This window comes from Delphinapterus leucas, chromosome 19 (assembly GCF_059928025.1).
Source record: "Delphinapterus leucas isolate spDelLeu-1000000601 "Yukka" chromosome 19, BTC_Dleu_Yukka2, whole genome shotgun sequence".
NCBI lineage: Eukaryota > Metazoa > Chordata > Mammalia > Artiodactyla > Monodontidae > Delphinapterus > Delphinapterus leucas.
Window position 1 is genome coordinate 9,026,193 of NC_143147.1, and position 22,299 is coordinate 9,048,491.

The following is a 22,299-nucleotide window of genomic DNA, read 5'->3' on the forward strand; positions in this document are numbered from 1 at the left end:
CTTTGTTGATGGCTTCCGGTGAATGCATTTAAGCCCATTTGTCTTTCCATGTGGTTACTGTTGTCCATTTTAAATAAAAGGTTTGGTCCATTGTGGAAGGAAATGCAGAAGAAGAAGGGGTGGAGGAGTGACTTCAAGGCTCCTCTGGCTCCCTGACAACCTGCTTTCCAAGCAGGACAGGCTGCATGGGACAGCCCACTTCTCAGAGTGAGAAGTCGAGGACCGGAGGGTTGCGATCCAGTGGCAGTGCAGGGGGGCCGCGGGGGCCTCCGGAAGTTCCTTACCCGCCTCCCCCAGACATCAGCCCTTGGAAGACAAGTGTAACAGTCAGCGTTCTCCAGAGGAACAGAACTGATAAGAGGGGTGTGTGAGAGAGAGAGAGGGAGGTGTGAGGAAAAGTGACTGTGGGAGATGGCAGGTCTGAAGGCAGGCAGCCTGGGGCAGAATTCCTCCGCCTTTTCTCTCAAGGGACTTCAACGGATCGCCTGAGGCCGACCCACACTACACAAGGTCACCCGCTTTACACAAGGTTGACTGATTTCACGTTAATCTCTTCTGAAAAATATCTTTGCGGCAATATCTAGACTTACATTTGACCAAAAACTGGGTACCATGGCCTCGCCGAGATGGCACATAAAATCAACCCCCCCCCCAACAAACTAGGGGTCTTTACCACTTTAAATCTCTAGGTCAGAGGCAAGGCCCGGGCACAGCCTCCGAGAATCCCGGGGAGCAGAGATGAGTCACACAGGACAGGGAGTCCAGCTCAAATGCAGCTCACACCCAAGTGCAGGGGTAAGAGGTCCCCCAGGTCCACGGCCGCGGCGAGGCCCTGCCTGCCTGCGCTCCAGCTCAGCTGATTTCCCCAAGACCTTTTCTCTGGGCAGCGGGGGTTGGGGCAGGAGTGGACCCAGGGAAGGAGCCCTGGCCAGGTGGACTCTTCCCCACCTTAAGGCCCTGCTCCTCCTCGGGGCCTCACCGCCCCACAAGTGGAAGAACCAGGGGCCACAACCAGCAGCAACAAGAAAGAATCAGTGAGCCTCAAAGGCTGCAAAGGGCAGTGTCCTTGGGGAGGGAGGGCCTTTGCCTGGTCTCTGGGAGGTCACCGAGTTTGTCCACAGCTTCCGGGGACCCTGGGAGGGCCGGGGTGGAGGTGGAAGTGGGTGAAGTGAAAGGGCCAAAGTGACAGGCCCGTGGAGGCCCAGAGCCTCCTGCCCGGGTCCCAGGTCTCCCTCCCGGTCCCAGGGTCCCTGGGTTCTGCCCACAGGATTTCCTTGGTGGCGTCTCCCCACCAAAGCCTGGCCCAGGCGCAACACACCGGCTCTCACGTCCCCAGCCAGCTGCCTCTGCTCCTTTGGGTTTCCTGGCCAGCTCCTGCCAGCTTTCCAAAACTGTTTCTCCAGTTCCATCCTGCTGCCCCCTCTCCTATTCCAGGCCTGCTCCCCCAACTTCCTGAGCCTCTGGCCCCCTCACAGTGCCCACTTCTGGGCCCTCGCGCGTGGACCAGCCTCCCACTGAGATGTGTCACACCGAAAACATCTCTATTATTCTCCCCCTGCTTGACTGGGCCGATTCTCAACCAGCAGGTGATTTCTGGAGAGATGGGAATTCTCAGAACAGGTAACTTGGAAACTTGTGTCTGAGCTTCCATCTCCGAGAACCTCCCCCCTCCCGATGTCCCTGGGCTGGTAGCTGTTTGGAAACCCCGAAACTCCGCAACTGCAGAAGAAAATAGAAAACGTAGATCGGCCGATGAGAATGATAAGAAGTTCAGAAGACTGGCTCGTACTAGGAAAAACTAAACTGAGGGGAGTTATTTCATCTGGAGACGTGGAGGTTATTTACAGGGGGTGCAAGCATCCAGACCTAATTTCCCCCAGAATCAGCGGAGGCGGGGATGCAAACAGTCTGGGAAGCTGGAGAGGGATTCCTGGTCCCCAGGACATGGGCGAGGGGCTGGAGTCCTTGGGAGCCCAGCAAGGAAGGACTCTCTGATCTACCTGTGTCCCCCCTGATGCTCCCCCCTGAGCCTGACTCCAGACTCACTGATGTCTTTACATCTGTCCAACGCCCTTGGAGAGGCAGGAGTGTTGATCTGGAACCTTCTAGAAGAAGATGCCCGATCGTTTCAGCTCCCTGATTCAGGAGGGAGAAGGCAAGCGTTCAGCTCAGAGGCAGAAATCACGTGCTGGCTGACACTGCACTGTTCCCTGCCATAGGCGACGTGGGGAGGCCATGCCCGAGGGGGCAAGTGGGAGAAGGGGTGAGCCTCCCGACTGGCTTCAGCTGATAAAGACTGAACTTCTGCGCACCTTCACCAAGGATGCTAAGTACAGCTGTGCAGGATGCACACTGCACAAGGGTGTCCGGGTGGGGCTGAACTCACCAAGCCTTGACTTCGTCTCTGCCAACCAGAGAGGTGTCTTCTTCTACTTCTCACAAAGGCACTGTATGGGCCAGGAGCTGCCTTACATCTCACTGAAGGACTGAGGTGATGAGGCACCACTGGGCCACCTGGACTCACTCCCTGAATGGCCTTCACGCCCCCAGAGTCCTTGGTTGCCGGGAGCAGGGGCGTGGCCGCGCCCCACTGTGCGGGGACCACCCTCTCCTCGGGCTGTGCTCCACTCTCCACCTCCTCCAACTTCATCTGGGCCTCCACTGCCACATCATCCCACTTTAACAAACCAACCACTGTAAAAGCACCACTCGGAGAACGTGCTGTTGGGGACAGGGGGCCAAGGGGCCAAGGGCCTGGGAAGGGGGTGTGGACAGGAGAGGCACAGGCCTGAGCACCAGGACCGCTGGGAGGGGCCAGGCAGGGCAGGTGAGACAAAGCCCCAACTAGGAAGTGGGGGGCTGGCGCCCTGCAGCTCCCAGCCCAGCTCCTGGTCCATTTGGGAGCCCCGAGGGAGGAAGGGTTTGTGCCGGTGTGCAGAGGTCAGCCCCAGGGGTCTGCTTCCCTCCAGAAGCCCCTCCCTGTGTCCCAGCTCTTGTACAAGGTGGGGACAAGGGAGTGACATCAGTGCACGACTGTGAATCCGGCTCATGTGGGAATGAACGGGTCTATCCCTGAATCCACGGGAGCCTGGTGGAACCTGCGTGGTGGCAGGGAACCTCAGTGGTCATCTCAGCCACACAGCCCTTCACTTTGTTGGTGGCGAAACTGAGGCCAGAGAAGGGAAGGGGCTGGCAAGTTAGAGCCTGAGCCGGGACCAGAGCCGAGGTCCCCCCAGTTCCCAGTGAAGGCGGCCACCAGAGTGGAGCCCTTTCTCGGAGCCCCGCTAAGCACCTGCACCAGCACCGGCCTCCTGGATCCTCACAACCCCTCCATGAGGTGGGGGGACAATTACTACTGTCTCTTCTGCCTCCCGGGGCCTAGACCACTGCCTGGAAGAGCGGGCACTAGACGGTGGGACACGTGAAACACTCTCAGGCCTTAGTTTTGCTCATCTGTATTTTCTTGTTTTCGTACAATGATGATGCGCTGCTTTCATAATATTAAAGAAGAAAACCCACCATTTTTTGCTTTAAGCAATATCCTGCTGACCTCACAAGACTATTTAAGGAGCAAAATAAACAGGAGAAAATGCTTTATGGGCTGGGAAGCAGCGCGCAGGCGGGAGGGGTGTCTCCAGCGCCTGACCTCCCGCCCAAGGCACCGGGCACCGACCAGACCAGACAACCAACCCCCCCCCCCCACCCCCGTCGCTGACTCCCTCCAGTTCTCACGGCCCCCATGGCTGCCTTCCTGCCATGGAGGCTGGGGCGTGGCAGCTGCAGAGGGAAGCTGAACAAGATCGGACCAAATAACAGAGACGAAAGGTCTGCTTCTCGCCCAGGGAGAGGGAGAGACACAGAGAAGGCCCAGGAGGCGGGCAGGAGAGAGGCAGACAGAGGCCGGGAGGCGGAGGCCAGAGCAGGCAGGGGCAGCCCTGGAGATGGGCACAGACCTCAGGTCCAACGTGAGGCCACCCCGCAGGCAAACACTGACATCCTCCACTCTCGCCCGACTCTGCGTCTATCCTGGTTAAGATGAAGTTAGAAACATCAAAATGCCACATCCCTTGAGCAGCAGCCTTCGGCAGAACTCCATATGGCTGCAGCAGCCAGGAGTTTGAGCTAATAAAAGTTAAAAAAAAAAAAAAAAAAGGGCTGGGAAATGTTCCCAGAGAGCCACGTGGGCTCTGCTCGGGCCAGTGGGTGGGGTGGGGAGGAAAGCAGGCACTGTAAGGCCCGGCCCCGCCTGCTCGGCCCGTCAAGGTCACTGCTCCCATCAGAACAGCGGACTCTCCCAGCGACAGTGGTGGGGCCCGGGCCCGCCGGTTTACACGCGGCTCCCACCCCCAGCTCCTCCCGAGGACAGTGGATGCGACACAGCCGGAGGGCCAGGGCATGCAGCACAGGGCGGGGGGGTCACCCTCGTCACAGGCCGCCCACGGTGCTGCTCCTGGCAGGAAAGTGATGGGGGCAGATGGCTGGCTGAGACCCCCACTTGGGGTGGGGATCTCCCCGGATGTTGACCCCACCCCTTGGGCACCCCGATGGGGAGACACCCTAATCACCTGGATAACCCTTTTGCAGGTGGCTCCCGCCTGCAGGCGTGTGTGGGCTGTGTGGGCGGACTGGCGCAGCCGCTGGAACCCTGAGGACGGGGGAGGCTGACAGCACCAACAATGCCTCCGGTTACTGGCAGGATGACTCGAGAGGTCTGAGCCAGACCCTGCTGGCTCCTGAGCGAGGACACTGTTGGGGGGGTGAGGCGGCGGGGGGGGGGGGGGGGGGAAGCGTCCCTGAGGAGAAGCTTAAAATCCTCTCAAGGATTTCCTGTGCCCGGTATACGATCTGTGGCCTCTGCCAGCAAAGTGCACTTCGAAATGAAATGACTCTGGGGAAGGGGAGGGTGCACCGATGCACCAAGGCGGCGTTAGGCAAGGCGGGGGGGTGGAGGTCCGCAGTGGAGCCCAGGCTGTTTGTGGGCATCTCTGAGGGGGCGGGCATTAGCTCTAGCAGAGGGCCCCCTCCGCACCAGACCTGAAGCCAGGAGAGCTGGCCCAGCCCCGGCCCTGCCGTCTCCCCCCCACCCCCCCACCCCCGGCCATACTGAGGTGGCCGTGTCCTGGCCTTGGATACCAGTAGAGCAGGCCCTGGCATGGGATTCCTCCTGCTTCTGCAGCCCTGGAAATGCCCAGCCCGGTCAGAGAGCAGCAGCGTTTGAAAAGGCAGGTTTCTCTGTGCGGATGGAACAGACGTGATTCAGCACAAGCAGCAAGTGAGGAACGCGGAGGCCAGGCTCCAGTCAGGCTCCACTCTCTCCCGTGGGCCACCTCAGCAGAGGCCCTGCACTGCACCTGCCGAGCGGGATCCCCACGGAGCCCTCGGAGGCCGGGCACCATGCCACTCCCCTCCCCAAGAACACCACCGCCTGGCGGGCTGCCAGGCCACAGCCAATCCCTGTGGACACGGCTCCCAGGAATCCAACCAAATGACAGCAAACTCGCCAGATCTCACGACCATACCAGCCGGCCGGGCAAATAAGCCCCTGGATGCACAGCCCAGATCCAAGGGCTTGCCGAGGACATGCCGTGACAGTGCATCCCCAGCACACGACTCACTCGAGATTGCAGCAGCTGGTGTTCCACACAAAGGCGGTGGTGGGGTCTCCACCCTCAGGAAGCATGTGACATAGCCTGACAAACAAAATGGACAGCGGAGAAAACTACGTCTGTATGGACGATTAAATCCACACAGCCTAACCGGCAACCGGATCTCAGAGTCGTGGGCTGACGTGGCTCAGAAGGGTGGCCTTGGAAAGGTAAGGAGCATTCCACGGAAATGAGGAAGTGCATCCCAGGTGGAGAAGAACGAGATCGAGGCTGAGGGTGGGGAACTCCCTGCTCGCTGCCTGGTGGCCTTCCAAGCTGCTCGCCTAAGCAATCCTCTTGGGGGGTTGTCGGAGGAAAAAGCACCCAACCTCCAGGTTCCCAAGAGCCCTCCCCGCGTGCTCGTCCCTTAGCCAGCCTCCTGGGGCAGCCAGACATCCTCGGTTGCTGAGGGTTCCTTTCTGCACTGCTGGTGAGGCTCGTGTTCCCAGGGGCCACAGCGTCGGGCTAAGCCTGGCACAGCTCTGCTCAGTGGGGCTGCGCCACACTGAGTGGCCATAAGCCAACCCGACCAGACCCTCTTTATGGGAAAGCAGGGAGGAGGCAGCCACCTCAGCCTGGGGTGTCCCGGGGAAACTGAGCCCTTCCTCTGGTGCTCCAGGAAGCTGGCTGATGGCCCAGTCTGGGATTTGGGGACTCAGAGAAACCACTGCTCTGAAGAGATGACACCCCACCTCCCTTGTAGCCCGGCACTTGCCCTCTCTCCATGACTAAAGGTTACTTCTTCCCCAGGGCTCCTTGAAGATGGCAAGTGTGTGCCTAAGACTTAGGAAGCAACATCTGGGGAAGGGTGAGGCCTGCAGGAACGGGGCCGGGGGAGGGGAGAGGAGCGGCCTCTTCTATCCACAGCTGACTTCTTTCATCCCCACGTCGCCCCACACTGCTTCTGAACTTGCAGTGAGCTTTTGACCCGGACTGAGCCCTGGTCAGGCAGACAGAATCTGAAACATCCTGGGCCCGGCCGGAGAAAGGGTACGAGACCCTGACCGCAGCGCGCCCAGACCCCAAGCAGATTCTCCTTCTTCTTATCATCGCGGCCGGGAGAACGAGTCTCGATTTGCAGAACCAAGGCAATTTCACACGCTTTGCAGCATTTGCTCTGCTCAGTACCTCAGACACCCTCTGGGAAACAAGGAAACACCACACAGAGGTTATCAGCGGGGTCCAAGGTCAAAGCAGACTGAGGACCGGAAGGAAGGCAAGCTGCCCGAGCTGACCCTTGGCCCCAGGCTCTTACTGAGATGACACGGCTCCTAAAGGGAAGGGGGTGGCTCTCTGCTCCTTGCAGGCAGCAGGCAGCTTCCTGGCATCCTGCCTGCACCCCCAGCGCAGCTCCTTAACATTAAGGAGGCCTCCTGATTCCTCTCTGGCAAGGGACAGGCACGGACAGGCTGGAGAGTCTCCCATCAGGGAAACCACCCCCCAAATCTCAGGTTGGAAAGAATCCTAGATTCAGAAGCGGCAGCAGCGGCAGCCAACCATCCTTCAGCCCACCGTGAATTGCCACACGTGGTCCCGGGGTCTCTAGTTCCACATCCTGAGCCTGTAGCAAGTCACATGGTCGGGGGAGGGGAGGTCCCAGATGGGGGCATATCCTGAACTTGGGGTCTGCGAACCCTCCGAAATACTTTTAAGATTGTGAATGTTGCTGCACTAGTCTGGGAAGAGTGTCTAGAACTCTTTCAGGGCCACAAAAAGCTCACGGACTCAAGGGGGTGAAGAACCACAGGGACTGAGGACCTCCAGCCTCCTCCCCCCCTCGGGCTCTGGGCAGCCACACACGTTGTCAAACACAGGAGCAAGTGCGGACGCCGTGGCTGTCGGGCTGCCACCATCTCTGCCTGTTTCTCTTCATCAACGCCACCCTGCGCCTTGTGGGGCTGGGATATCATCCCAGCAGGACCAGCCCCTGAGCTCTGCACACCCCGCCTCTGCCCACCGTTACTGACGAGGCCTTGCTGGTCCCCCCCCCCCCCCCCGCTGAGGCCCCGGGTGTTTGCACCTCTCAGTGACTTCTCATTCCCTTTCTGAACATCACCACCTCCAGCCTAGAGGAGGAAACTGGAAAGGAAAATACGATTTAGGAGAAAGCCACTTCAGTGCACAGCACAGATGCAGCTCTACGTTCCTCCAAACAGCCTCAGGGTCCTAAAAAACCACCTCTTGGTTTCTCACAGATATTTGGACACCCGGGGCTCCCCTCCCACACCGCCCAGGGCCCACCGCCACTTCCTGGAGGGGCCCTGATCTGCAAGTTCTAGGCAACACAGCTCTCCAGGCGCCTTGGGCAAGCCCGTCACTGGCTCCAGAGAGGCCCACAGACCTTACCCAGAGGTCAGGAAAGCCCAGCACATGGCTGGAACTGGAGGGCAAGTTATGCTGCTGCTTTCACAGAAAAGGGTGAGCCTGGCTAACCTCTGCCCTCCATCAGCCCTCGCAGTCCTGCCACTGAGAAGGGTGTCAGGACACCAACAAGACACTATCTCTCCGGAAGTGCTCTGTGTCTCAGGGACCCTGTGGGGGTCACGGGACGCATCTACTCTCCGAAACGAGCTTCCCCGGGACGTGGAATCACTCAGCCTCGAGGGTCTGCCTCACCCCGCAGGCCCCAGCGGACTGACTGGCGGCACCGTGCTCTTTCACCCTCCCGGAAGGGCTTGTCTGGACCTCCACCGTCAGCCCCTCCACGGTCCTGAATCCTCCGAAGCACCCACCCCGGTGCGAGGGAACAGCACATGATCAGAAACACCTTCTCACTGTCTGGTGTGCAAATGGATGTGATGGTCTGGAAAATCCATTATGCCGTTTGAAAGCAAAACAGTTTCCACAGAGGCCATACACTGGTTTCCAGTTTTTGAAAGACAAAGAAATACACACCAAGAAAGTTATGTGGTGTGGAATGTCATCTTTCTTTGATGACTGGGCTCAGAGAAGGCACCTGGGGATCCAGTGGCATCTCAGGCAGCCTTCCGGACGCTGTTTGGGAAAGTGGAGGCCAGAGCAGAAGCCGCTGCTTCCCTCTCCCTGTACAGCACACACCTTGGGAACATACACTCCAGGGTAACCCACACCACATATAAAGGGGGTTGGGGGTCTGCTGCAGACTCCAGGAGGGATGTGGGTCTGATTCGATTTTGGACGCTCCTCCCGGGAAGGTTCTCCTACAGCCTCTCTCATCAGTGATGGAAGAACTTCAGAAAGGCCACCCGAGAGGCCCCATCCCCCATCCCCTCCGGACTCCACCATTAACGGGGTCAATCTAGCAAGAATACGGGCTTGGACTCAGCTACCCTCACAAAGCCCCGCCAAGACAACCTCCGGGGATGCAGGAGGTGCACCCTCCTGCCTCTCTGCGACTCCACAAAATCTACGGAGCAGGCCGCCCCCTCCCTCAAAAGAAAGTGAGGAAGGAAAAAAGCCAAAGAGAGGTGGGGGACAGCGTCAGCCCCAAGGCAGCCCCAAAGCAGAGGAGGCCAGCCAGATGTGAAGGACGGTCCCTAACCAGCGGGGCAGGGACGGGAACAGGCTGAGGGCAGAGTGCAGGCAGCCTCCTGAAGTCCCTGCAGATAAACAGTCACGTAGGAACCCAGTCCAGCCCCCCCCGCCCCCCTCCACTGCTCCGCGGGGGCCCCCGGCTGAGCGCCTGCCAAAGTTAGTCACAGGAGAGAAAACCTTGTCGCCCACCCGAACCGCCATCCGGGACGCCTCTTCTCCAGGAGGCCTCCCGGGTGGGAAAAGCCCCTGGGGACTGGCATCTATCTCACCAGCCCCAGGGCTGCGCCCTTGGACGCCCCCTGGGGAAGCTGACGACTGCGCATTCCTTGAGGACCCTTGACGGGGGTGACTGCCGGCGGGTAGAGGGGAAGAAAAGCGCCTCGGCCCAGGCAGGCATCCCCTCCCACGAACCGTCCCCGGGACCAGCCTTCTCCTCCTTCAGTCCTTGCCTGCGGAGGACTGAAGCGGGGACATTATTCCAACAGGTCCCCCTCAGCCGGGCCTCACCGGGCCAGCCTTCCTCCGCCCTGTCCTGAGGCCTCGAATTCAGGGGCAGCGTCGAGGCACCTGCGGCCAGACCGGGCTCCATCCCCGCGAGCAGGGGCCCGGGCGGTGCCCCTCGGCGCTCCGGGGCCTCTGCGGGAAGGGGCGGGGCGCCCCCGCGCCCCCTCCCGACGCTCACCTGGCGCAGGTGCTGCAGCAGCGTCCCCGCCTCCTCCCGCCGGCCCTGGCGCACCATCCGCAGCAGCTCCTGGACCATGCCGACGCGCCGGTGGTAGGGGGGCAGCCCCGAGCCGGCGCCCGCGCGCCCCGCCTTGTCCCCGGCGCGCAGCAGCAGCGACGCCCAGAAGTCGGGCCGCTCGCGGCGGGGACCGGGCGCCGCGCCGGGGCTGGCTCTCTCCGCCAGGCTGCCCTTGGTCTGCCGGGTGCCCATGCCGCCGCCCGCGCTCTCCGCGGCGGGCCGCGACGCCGCGTCCCCGCCGCCGCCGCCCGCCCCTCTGCCGCCCGGCGCGCGCGCCTCCCGGGCGGCAACTTTCGGGGAACTGTTGCGCGCGGGCGGGCGGGGGCGGCGGCGGCGTCCGCGCTCCTCCTCCGCGCTCCCCGGGCGCGCTCCCCCGGCGTTCGCCGCCCGCCCCCCGGCCCCGCCCCGGCCTGGCCGCCCCGCCCCCGGCTCCGCCGCCGCGCGCCTCCAAGGCCTCGCTTGCCCCCCTCCTCCCCTCCCCGCTCCTCCGCTCCTGCTGGGCCGCCCGGCGCCCCCTCCGTGTGGTCCCCGCGCCGCGCCCCCTGCCGGCTGCCGCGCTGCGCCTCCCGGGCGGTGGCGCGGGGCGAAGGGGGCGGCCGGGGGCTTCCCTCCCGGCCGGCACCACTCTCCCCAGATGCTTCCACGACCGCGCGCGGATGAGGCCCATAGGAGGGGAGGGGAGGGGAGGGGGTCCGTGCGCTCGGCGACGTGGGGAAGGTTTGGAGCATGGAAGCTGTGGGGTGGGGGGGCGGGTCTCAGCCCCGGAGTCGGGTTTCTCAAAGCGGGCGCCGCTGAGCATCAGAGCCCATGTCGTCCGAGGGCTGGTTGAGAACGCAGACTCCCGGGCCTCGCCCCAGACCCGCCCGATGAGAGTTTCCGCGGCGGGGCCTGGCGAGCTGCATTTTTAGCCAGCCTCTCGGCTGATTCTGACGGACACTCCTTTGAGACTCGGCCAGTGGCGGCGGGCGGTGGTGCATGAACCAGAAACCAGGTGCAAGGCTGCGTGTTGTGTGCGTGTTCTTTTAGGGAGAGCCCATTGCTGGCATCAGTCAGTGTCAAAGGGTTTGGACCAGCCAGGTGCAAAGAACAGCTGTCTTCTCTTGCTCTCGCTCTCACACCTCTGGAGAAGGGGCCTGGGGGTAACCCCCGTGCGAAAAAGCAGAAGCATGCCTGCAAGCAGCCCCACGGCACGTTCCTACCGTCCCCTCCCTTCCTGGCTCCACGCCAGACCAGCCCTCACCCCCTTGGTGCGGCAGATCCCCCGGGGTCAGACGGTGCTAGGAAAGCTGACCACAGCCCTGCCAGAGAGAAGGCTCAGGCACCTGGGGATCTCCTCTGTCGCGACCCGGACCACCCTGGTCTCAGGGTCACGGCTGCGGGAGGAGCAGCAGTTGTGTCCTTGCCTCTGACCCAGGCCCCGGGTGCTGCTCTGGGGGAAAGGACAGCGTGGGATGTAGGGCAGGAGAGTCGGATCCCGAATCAGAGAGAGCTGAAGTCCAGTGTGTCCTGAGCCCGGAGCGTCAGGCAAGTCCTCAGCTCCCTCCTGTGCCGCGTGGGAGGAGAACCCTGTGCCCTGAGCTGGGAGGGTAAGAGGAGGGGTACAGAGACTCCAAGGAGGGTGCACGTGCCCCACAGAGGACTCGCCTCCTCCCGCTCTGTGAGTGAACGCTGGGTCAGCCCCCAGTACCTGGAGGGCGGCCTGTGTGTCCCCCAGCTGGCTTCCTCTGCCCTCTGGACGCCCCACTCGCAAGGGCCCACCTCTGCCTGCAGAGAACGCTCAGTCTTCCTGAAGGCTGGCTTCGCAGGGCTGGGCGACACCTTCCAAATTCACCTGCACCCTTTGTGTGTAGAACACACCTGTTGGCATCTCCAGAGAACCCCGGCCAGGAAACACTTCGGTGCTCTCATCTCTAACCTGCAGGACCACGAGGCAAAGTGGCCTCCAGGAAACGTGCTGACCAGGCCCCTCCCTAGGGACGCTGGGCTCCACTCCCCTGGCAGGTTGGCCGGCGGGAGGGCGTGTGGCTGGAGCAATGCCATCTCAGTGGAAGAGGGCCCAGGCCATCCCCGCTGGGATCTGAGTGCCACCCCCTTCCTCTCCTCCCGAGACCTGGTTCCGTCCTTCTCCTTGCTCTTAATTTCACCCCCAATTTTCCCTCTTTTCTGGCTTGTTCTCCTCAGTATGTAATCTGCTCAAATCTCTTCCATCTATTTAGAAAGGAAACTTGTATTTGCTCCCACCCCTCCGGTTCCCAAGGCCCCATCTCTCTCTTCTCAGCCAAGTTCCTTAGAGATACCTTGTATGTACGTCCATTCATTCCTCACCCACTCAGCCAAGTTCCTTCGAAATAACTTGTATGTACGTCCATTCATTCCTCACCCACTCCACTTTGGCTTCTGGCCGCACCACGTCACTGAAATGTCTCTTGCCAGTGACCTAGTTGCTAAACTCAGTGACTACTTTCAGTCTTCATCTTCCTTGACTTTTAAGCATCCTCTGATCCTGTTGCCTACTCTGTTTTGATGGAAACTGCACTCCCTTGGCCTGTAAGGAACTGCTCTCCTCCAGGCTTCTTTCTTGACGTCCTCTGGGAGCTCCCTTTCTTAGCCGTATCCTTTACTCATTGCTGCTACCCTGGGTGCGGCCCCAGACCTCTTCCTAGGCAATATTTTTTTCTTTAAATTAATTAATTAATTTTGGGTTGCATTGGGCCTTCGTTGCTGCACGCAGGCTTCTCTCTAGTTGCAGCGAGCGGGGACTACTCTTCATTGCAGTGCACGGGCTTCTCATTGTGGTGGCTTCTCTTGTTGCGGAGCACGGGCTCTAGGTGCGCGGGCTTCAGTAGTTGTGGCGCGTGGGCTTCAGTAGTTGTGGCTCGCGGGCTCTAGAGCGCAGGCTCAGTAGTTGTGGCGCACGGGCTTAGTTGCTCTGCGGCATGTGGCATCTTCCCAGACCAGGGCTCAAACCTGTGTCCCCTGCATTAGCAGGCGGATTCTTAACCACTGCGCCACCAGGGAAGCCCTAGGCAATGTTATTTATACTCATGGCTTCATCTGACAAGCACACACTGATGACTCTAAGTCTCTCTCTCCAACTCACAAGCTGCTAAGTTAACCTGTCACTGAATCTTGGCTGCTGGCAGAAGACATGACGCTGGGTCAGAGACGCAGGACTTTCTATTCAGGCACCCACAGCACCTAGCGTGAGCATCAGTATACTTGCACCAGTTCCCCTGGCCTCTGAGTCCTGCAGGAGCAGCGTGCTGGGCCCAGAGGGATTCTGCGCACGCAGCGGGTTTGCACCACCAAGGGTGGAGGACACCCAGCTTGGGAATCTACTGCTTATACAGGGAGCCGGTAAGCAAGCCAGGAGGAAACAAACACAGCGCTGAGAAGTGGTCCAGATGCAAAGTGGCCAGGTCCTGCCTTCTTGGCACACGTGGCGAGATGTGAAGGAGTGAGAGAGGCCCGTGGAGGATTCTCTCTTCCACCAGTGGGTACTTCAGACTCCACAAGCAAGCACATCTCCTTCCCAACCTGACAGCCCTGCAACCTGCCCACTCTGGGCTCTGTTTCCTGTGAGTAGCGGCAGCCAGAAACCCTGGAGCCACTGTGCACTCAGGTCTCTGAGCATCTGTGTCTGGTCCCCGAGTCCAGGTGATGGTGCCCAGGGTGGTAGCTCTCATCTGTGTGTGTTCACTGCGTGCTCCGTCTCGGGCTTTGTGCTCTCCAGTACAGTGCTCTTTCATCCTTTCAACAGCTGTGAGCTCGGTCTTACTATTGTCCTGACTTCACAGCTGAGGAAATGGACTCTGAGAGGTTAGTAATGGGCGGGGTGGGGATTCACACTCAGGTCTGCCTACCCTGAAAGCCTAGCTGTGAATATGACTTGATATCATGGATCCTACTGGATACACATTACACGGTACAGCCCCGGCCTTGTGGACGACCTGTCGCTTTCACCCCAACCATTGCGTCACAATAGCCTTCTTTCTAACTTGTCCCCCCACCGCCAGTCTTGCCCCTTCTAGTGCGTCTTCCATGGAGCAGCAGGCGCCATCATTCTAAAAGGGGAAACACGGTCACAGGCACACAGGCACACAGACACACACAACCTCTCCCCCTTCAGTGACTGCTATCCCTTTCGGTCCAAACTCCTCAGCACGCATTGCTGTTCTCCAGGTGCTGCACTTCATCATCCTGTGTTACTTACACCCGTCCCAAGATGCCATATGCCTTTTTTTTTTTGGCCATGCCGCACGGCTTGCAGGATCTCAGTTCCCTGACCAGGGATTGAACCCAGGCCACAGCAGTGAAAGCTCGGAATCCTAACCACTAGGCCATCCGGGAACTCCCAAGGTGCCATCTCCTGTGCCTTTGCACACACTGCATATGTTCCTGGGATGTCGTCCTTCACCTCCTTAACAGATGCCTAGTCCTTCCTCAGGTCTCGGTTTAGGTATCGCCTCCCTCAGGAAGCCTTCCCTGAATGCCTCCCAGGCCTGCCTCCATGTGACTACAATACCCCGTGAATACGACTGCGTATCTTGTTTCTACCGTTCGTTGGCACGTGCTGCTAATCTTCGGCCTGGAGCATCCTTCTTCATCCCTTCATTGGCCAATCCCTCTTCTTCCCTTGCCTCCCACCAGTCGGTTAGGTGTCCATCTCGTGTTTCTCCAAGTCTGACCGCCTGTGCCGATACTGCCGTCGTGGCTGGTGACCTCATCAGGGAGGAGCTCAGCAAACATTTGCTGAACGAAAATCCCGTGGGGCCCCCCCAACTCCCCGTGCACAGCAGGCGCTCAGGAACCAGAGCACTGATATGCCGGTGGGGTGTGTTGACATAGACGACCTTCAGGAAATCCATTTGCAGGCAACGGAGAAGCAAACGGGACAAGAAAGTTGAGAGCGCTAATGTAGCTTGTTCTTTCAAGAAACTTGCTTGTGCATATGGGCTGGTGACCAGAGGGACACGGGGCAGAGAGGCTGCTGCTGTTCCTTGTTGGCAGCTTGTTACAAGGGAGATGGATCATTTACTTAGAGGGAATTTATCCTTTCGGTCATTCTCTTCTAAGCAGGTAATTTTTGTAACATGAGAGAAGCACTGGCCTTTTCTCACCATCAAACCTGCAATTACGGAATTCTCGTCATGGTCTTTCTTTGAACACTCACTGCCGTTTTTTCTCCTGTGGTAAGAATTTGAAGTATAAGATGCCTAGTGAAAATTAAAGCTCTTTCAGATTATATAAATGCTTAAGTAGAAACATCTAATGTATGGATCAAACACTAAATATTTTTATCCACGATTCAAGCTCTTATTGCTGCAATACATTTTATAATTTTTTTAACTTTACTTTTTAACATCTTTATTGGAGTATAGTTGCTTTACAATGTGGTGTTAGTTTCTGCTGTACAACGAAGTGAATAAGCTATACATATACATATATCCCCATATCTCCTCCCTCTTGCGTCTCCCTCCCACCCTCCCTATCCCACCCTTCTAGCTGGTCACAAAGCACCGAGCTGATCTCCCTGTGCCATGTAGCTACTTCCCACTAGCTATCTATTTTACATCTGGTAGTGTATATATGTCCATGCCACTCTCTCACTTCATCCCAGCTTACCCTTCCCCCTCCCTGTGTCCTCAAGTCCATTCTCTACGTCTGCGTCTTTATTCATATCCTGTCCCTAGGTTCTTCAGAACCATTTTCTTTTTTTTTTAGATTCCATATATATGTGTTAGTATATGGTATTTGTTTTTCTTTCTGACATACTTCACTCTGTATGACAGACTCTAGATCCATCCACCTCACTACAAATAACTCAATTTCATTTCTTTTTATGGCTGAGTAATATTCCATTGTATATATGTGCCACATCTTCTTTATCCATTCATCTGTTGATGGACACTCAGGTTGCTTCCATGTCCTGGCTATTGTAAATAGAACTGCAATGAACATTGTGGTACATGACTCTTTTTGAATTATGGTTTTCTTAGGGTATGTGCCCAGTAGTGGGACTGCTGGATCATATGGTAATTCTATTTTTAGTTTTTTTAGTTTTTTTTTTTTTTGCGGTACGCGGGCCTCTCACTGTTGTGGCCTCTCCCGTTGCGGAGCACAGGCTCTGGACGTGCAGGCTCAGCGGCCATGGCTCACGGGACCAGCCGCTCCGCGGCATGTGGGATCTTCCCGGACCGGGGCACGAACCCATGTCCCCTGCATCGGCAGGCGGACTCTCAACAACTGTGCCACCAGGGAAGCCCCTATTTTTAGATTTTTAAGGAACCTCCATACTGTTCTCCATAGTGGCTGTATCAATTTACATTCCCACCAACAGTGCAAGAGGGTTCCCTTTTCTCCACACCCTCTCCAGCATTTATTGTTTGTAGATTTTTTGATGATGACCATTCTGACCGGTGTGAGGTGATACCTCATTGTAGTTTTGATTTGCTGCAATACATTTTACACTGATAATATTGAACCCTTTTCTTAATAATCATGCAAAAATGTTTTGATAGCCCTTTTTACAGCAGAAGAAACCAATGTTTAGAAAAAAGTAAAGAGTTTGGCCAATGCTTCCTGGAGAGCTGGAATTCAAAACCAGGTGTCTGCGCTGCTTGAGAGAATATAAATGCTCAACGTAATTAAAAATGTTTTGTTTGAAAATGTTATGTTGGTGCCGCTCATCTCTGAACGTGGGGAGAGGACTTAGCGGGAGGAGCTCAGGAGAGGAAGGCTCCTGCCCAGGTGCTGGGAGGTGGTCCAGAACATCACTGGAGGGATGAGCTTCAGACAAGCCTCAGGGAGACTCCAGCACAGATTTGGGAAAGGAGGAAGAAAGACACAAATAAGTTTGCAGATGGAAGAGAAACTAGGGGAGTAACTACCTGCTAAGGTGCCAGGAAGGCAGGGCAGGGGCTTGGGAAGGGAGGTGCAATGGGACCTCCACTGAGGGGAGAGGCAGCTGCCAGGCAGCTGGAGGGGAGGGCAGGCAGGACGGGCACGTGCAGAACCTTCTGTAGGCGGGAGACAGGAGACAGTGTTAGCGTTAGGGTTAGGGTTAGGGGACCACACTTCGAGAAGAGCCAGAAGAGCTGGGTTTGGGCAAGAAGTGGGCAAGAGCTTTTGCTCATTAAGGTCGCCAAGGGGCCAGTTCTGGGCTCAGAGGAATTCCAGGCGTCCCTGAAGAACTGGCCCCGAGCAAACACTAAAGACACACGCGCACACACGCACAGGCACGCGCGATGCAGAGGCCCTGTCTCTTAGTCCATTTTCTTCTCGAAGGAAGACCCCTTCCCCCTTGCAGGGTGCTCCCCCCTCCCCCCTGCCTACTTCTCTCCCAGCAGCTACTCCCACACGTGGTCCCTTCATCAGGGCCCCTGAATGCTGCCCTGTGCTGGGGATGAATGTGAGCCCCTGAGTTTGTCCCAAAGTGCAAGCAGATCACCTGTGACGTCCCAAACATGGGACCAGCTCTCATCAGGAAGCTCGAAGCCCCAGGACAGCTGGCCCAGGCCTTTGCCGGAGAGGATTTAGAGAAGTGGCCTGGGCGGGGAGAAGGGCTGGCAAGGGCAGGAGAACGAGCGAGCAGCCAGGGCTGCACAAGTTCCAAGGCTCCCCTTGCAGATGGAGCTCCAGAAGGACCGTCCTGGGATCGACCCACCCAGTGCCACTGAGAAGTGCACACAAGGCTGACTGCACGATTTCCGTCTAACTTCCCAAATTGTTTCTTCGTTGCTCCATGCGTGACTCGCTTTAATTTGGTTATTTAGTTAGTTATGTAACAAGTGCCCATGAACTCACCATCCAAAACAAAACAAGCCAAGCCAGACCTATGACAACAACCGACATTTCATCGTAGGGTTCCCTGTATCCCATCACCCTGACCCCCTGCCTTCCTCTTTATATTATTTAACATTTCTCTCTATAATGGAAACATCAAACACATCCAAAGCTAGAGAGACTAGTGAATCCACATGTCCTTGTCCAGATTTTAACTTTTCAGATCATGCCCAGCTCTTGTTTTACCCATTTTCTCTGTTCCCACATTCTTTAGGTCGTTGTATTGTATTTATGCGATCCTAAAGGGTATCTATTTTTAGTTTGGTTGTTTTGTATCAAATAAATAAATATATATATATATATAATTTATATATCAATATATATATAATGATATATCCAAGTATATCTTGCTCTGTGTCATTTTTTTCAGAGCTACTATTTTCACTTAGTATTGTGTTGGGAAGAATCATGCCAGCTGCCACCTGTCACTGTAGTTTGTCCCTTTGGTTGGTGTATCATGGTACACTGTATGAATGTACCTTGGTTTATTTCTCCACCCCCCCGCTGATGGCCATTCAAGTTGTTTCCAGCCTTTTGCTACTGGGAAGAGCGCTCTTATGATTATTCTTTGACGTTCTTGCCGTACCCCTGGTAGAGCTCTAGAAGTGGAAAGGTTTGGCTTTAGGATTAACAGGGGGTTGTTTCCCACCAAAGTACTGCCCCACCCCCAAGACTGTACGAGAGACCCCTCCCCCATCCACGGCCTCTTCTCCTCCCTAGTGTTGCTTATTGACAGGCTTATTAATTTTTTCCGATTACTCTGCCAATTAAAGTATTCGGCTGGCCAAAAAGTTCGTTCGGGGTTTTCCGTACCATCTTATGGAAACACCTGGACGAACTTTTTGGCTAACCCAGTGGAGCGTCATTGGGGCCTTAATTTGCATTTCCTCGATAACTGGTGTCTTAGCTTAGGCTGCCAAACAAAACACCACAGATTAGGGTTTGGCCTTGCTAGGGACTTGTCACCCCCTCCTTCCTTCCTGTTTCCCGCTTTGGGAATGGGAATGTCCATTCTAAGCCCCCCAGTCCGCCGGGGATGCTGGCTAGCCCTTCACCTGCTTACTGGCTCGTGCGTCTCCTTTTCTGTTAAATGCCTGTTCACCTCTTTTGTCCATTTTCAACTGGGCTGTCGAATTTGTTTTCTACTGCCGCTATAACACATCCCCACAAACTTGGTGGCTCAAAAGAACATAACTTTATTAAGTTACAGTTCTGGAGCCAGAAGTGTGACATGGGTGCTGCTGGGTAAAATCAAGGTGCTGGCAGAGCGCACTCCTCCTGCAGGCTCTAGGGGAGAATCTGTTCCTGCCCCTTCCCAGTGCCTAGCGGCACCTGCGTGGCTTGCTCATGCTCCCCGTCAGCAATCGCATCACTCTGACCTCTGATTCTGTTGTCACAACTCTGCTCTCTCTGACCCTCCTGCCTCCCTTGTACAAGGACCTGGAGATGACATTGCCCCCCGCCCAGAAGTTCCAGCATCATCTCCCATCTCAAGATCCCTCTCTTGGTCATATCAGCAAAGTCCCCTTTGCCACGGAAGCCAACATATTCAGTGGTTCTGGGGATTAGGGCGTGGACATCGCTGAGGACCACTGTTCTGCCTGTCACACTTGTGCTCTCACCTGCTTCATGGTCGCTGTGAGCAGAGCCCTGAACAGGATGGAACAGCAGAGGCCAGTCCCACATGGAGGTACCTGCTCCCACCCTCTCCACCGGGCCCCTGCAGGTGTTTGGGGAGAGTGCAAAGCCCCGCCACCGCAGACCCTCTGAGCCACGGGACGGTCCATGTTCCCAGGTGCCAGGAGACACACCTGCCTCATGTGTCCTGACAGTGTTTCACTTCTTCCCGACATGTTATATTATTCAAAGCGCTTTCCCATCCACACTCTCCCTCGGCTCTGACGCTGTCACGGGCCGAGTGCAATGGGGGGACTGTGCTGGAAGCTTCCCATCTCAGCGCTGAGACTAGCATATCCCATGCTCCTAACCCCCAACCTGGGGGTCTTCCTAGGATGCTGGGCTTCAGGGGAGAGACCCAGGTGACTTGTGAGGGGGCCTGGTTCTAGCCTCCCCTATCAACTGCCACATGGTGAGAGCTGCAGGGTCATGGGGCAGGGCTTAGAATCACACAGGATTGATCTAAGTCCCTGCTCAACCACTTACAGCTGTGTGACCTTGTGCAGGTGGTTTAACCTCTCTGGGCCTTGGTGCCTCTTCTATAAAAGGTGAATATTTATTGTACCTGCATTTCAAGGTTATTATGAGGATAAAATGAGATCGTGTGTGTTACTGGCTTACATAATCCATGACATATACTACACTTCATGAATGGCAGATAGCAAGTTTAATAGATGACTACAAAAACAAACAACCTGATTTAAAAATGGGCAAAGGACTTGAATAGACATGTCTCCAAAGAAGATGCATGAATGGGCAATGAAAAGATGCTCGACATCACCAGTCATTAGGGAAATGCAGATCAAAGCCACAATGAGACACCACCTTATGCCCATTAGGATTGCTACTATCAAAAACAAAAACAAAAAATAGGAAGTTTCAGGGAGGATGTGGAGAAACTGGAACCTCTGTGCACTATTGGTGGGAATGTAAAATGGCACAGCCAACATGATGGGAAAAAGTATGGTGGTTCCTCAAAAAATTGAACATAGAACTACCATATGATCCAGCATTCCACATCCAGGTATATACCCCAAAGAATTAAAAGCAGGGACTTGAACAGATATTTGTACACCCATGTCCATAGCAGCATTATTCATAATAGTTGAAAGGTGGAAGCAACCCAGGTGTCCACGGATGAATGAATGGCTAAACAAACTGTGGTCTATACATACAATGCAATACTATTCAGCCTTAAACAAGAAGGAGATTTTAACAAAACAGAAGCAGAGTCATAGAAACAGAGAACAAACAAGTGGTTGCCAGAGGGGAGGGGGAGGAGGGAGGAGAGGTATAGGTGAGGGAGATTAAGAGGTACAAAGTTTCAGTTGCAAAATAAATGAGTTAAGGGTATGAAATGTACAGTGTGGGGAAAAGAGTCAATAATTACGCAATGTCTGTATTGTGACAGATGGTAAGCAGACTTACAGTGGTGATCATTTTTAAATGTATAGAAATATCTGATCACTATGTTGTGGAACAGGAACTAACACAGTGTTGCAGGTCAATTATACCTCAAAAACAAACAAACTCATAGAAAAAGAGATCAGAGTCGTGGTTACCAGAGGCAGGGGGAGGGGGGAAAGGGTAATTGGATGAAAGCTGTCAAAAGGTACAAACTTCCCGTTATAAGATAAAGAAACGCTAGGGATGTCACGCACAGCATGATCAAGATAACTAACCCTGCTGTTAGACAGGAAAGTTATTCAGAGAGTAAACCCTAAGAGCGCTCATCACAGGAAAACTTGTTTCTGTTTCTTTAATTTTGTATCTCTATGAGATGACGGATGTTCACTAAACTTACTGTGACAATCATTTCATGATGTGTGCGAGTCAAATCATTATGCTGTCCACCTTAAACTTACACAGCGCTGTATGCCAATTATATCTCAATAAAGCTGGAAGAAAACAAAGAAGGAAACTCTGATACATGCTAAAACATGGATGGACCTTGAGGACATTGGGCTGAGTGAAATAAGCCAGACACGAAAAGACTACATGATTCCACACACCTTAGGTCCCTAGAGTCGGCCACTTCATAGAGACAGAAAGCAGAAGGGTAGTTTCCAGGGGCCGGGAAGGAGAGGGATGGGAGAATTAGCGAGTAATGGATACAGAGTTTTCAGTTCTGCAAGAAGAAAAAGTTTTATAGATGGATGCACCATAACCTACTTAAAATGCCACTGAACTTTATACTTAAAACTGGCCAAGATGGTAAATTTTAAGTTCTCTGAATTTTATCACAATTTAAACAAAACTAGACAGACATAGGAGTTTTGTCACATTCAGGACAGTGCGTGCCTTAAGACTGTTCTGGAACCCAGGGGTTTACACAGTCCAGAACATGGTGTAAGCACCACAGCACCTCAGCAGCTGGTGTGGCCTGCATGGCCTCTCTGGATATCGGAGGGCACCGAGGAGTCTTCACCTCTCACCCTCTGTCAAGCTTGCACGCTGGGGCTGCGTCCAGGGCCCCCGGTGTAGAGCGCTCTATGTAAGGGCACCGATGGGTCTCCACCTCTTGCAGAACTTCCTTCCAAAACAGAGCCGTCAGGGCTCCCCTGGTGACGCAGCGGTTGAGAATCCACCTGCGAATTCAGGGGACACGGGTTCGAGCCCTGGTCCGGGAAGATCCCACATGCCGCGGAGCAACTAAGCCCGTGCGTCACAACTACTGAGCCTGCGCTCTAGAGCCCGTGAGCCACAACCACTAAGCCCACGAGCCACAACCACTGAGCCCACGAGCCACAACCACTGAAGCCCCTGCACCTACAGCCTGGGCTCCGCAACAAGAGAAGCCACTGCAATGAGAATCCCATGCACCGCAACCAAGAGCAGCCCCTGCTCACCGCAACTACAGAAAGCCCGAGCGCAGCA

General features: G+C 55.8%; 1 protein-coding gene across 1 annotated transcript in view; it reads right to left on the reverse strand.

Moving 5' to 3' along the window:
- The window catches only part of LRRC75A (leucine rich repeat containing 75A), a 36,177-nt gene extending 25,962 nt beyond the window's left edge, over positions 1-10,215 (reverse strand). Inside the window, exons 1-2 of the mRNA XM_089900300.1 lie at positions 9,841-10,215; positions 9,428-9,607 (exon numbers count right to left, since the gene is read on the reverse strand). Coding sequence (XP_089756426.1) covers positions 9,428-9,607; positions 9,841-10,092 — 432 coding nt within the window. The 5' untranslated portion in view covers positions 10,093-10,215. The remainder of the gene's footprint in view (positions 1-9,427; positions 9,608-9,840) is intronic.
- Positions 10,216-22,299: the final 12,084 nt, after the last annotated feature.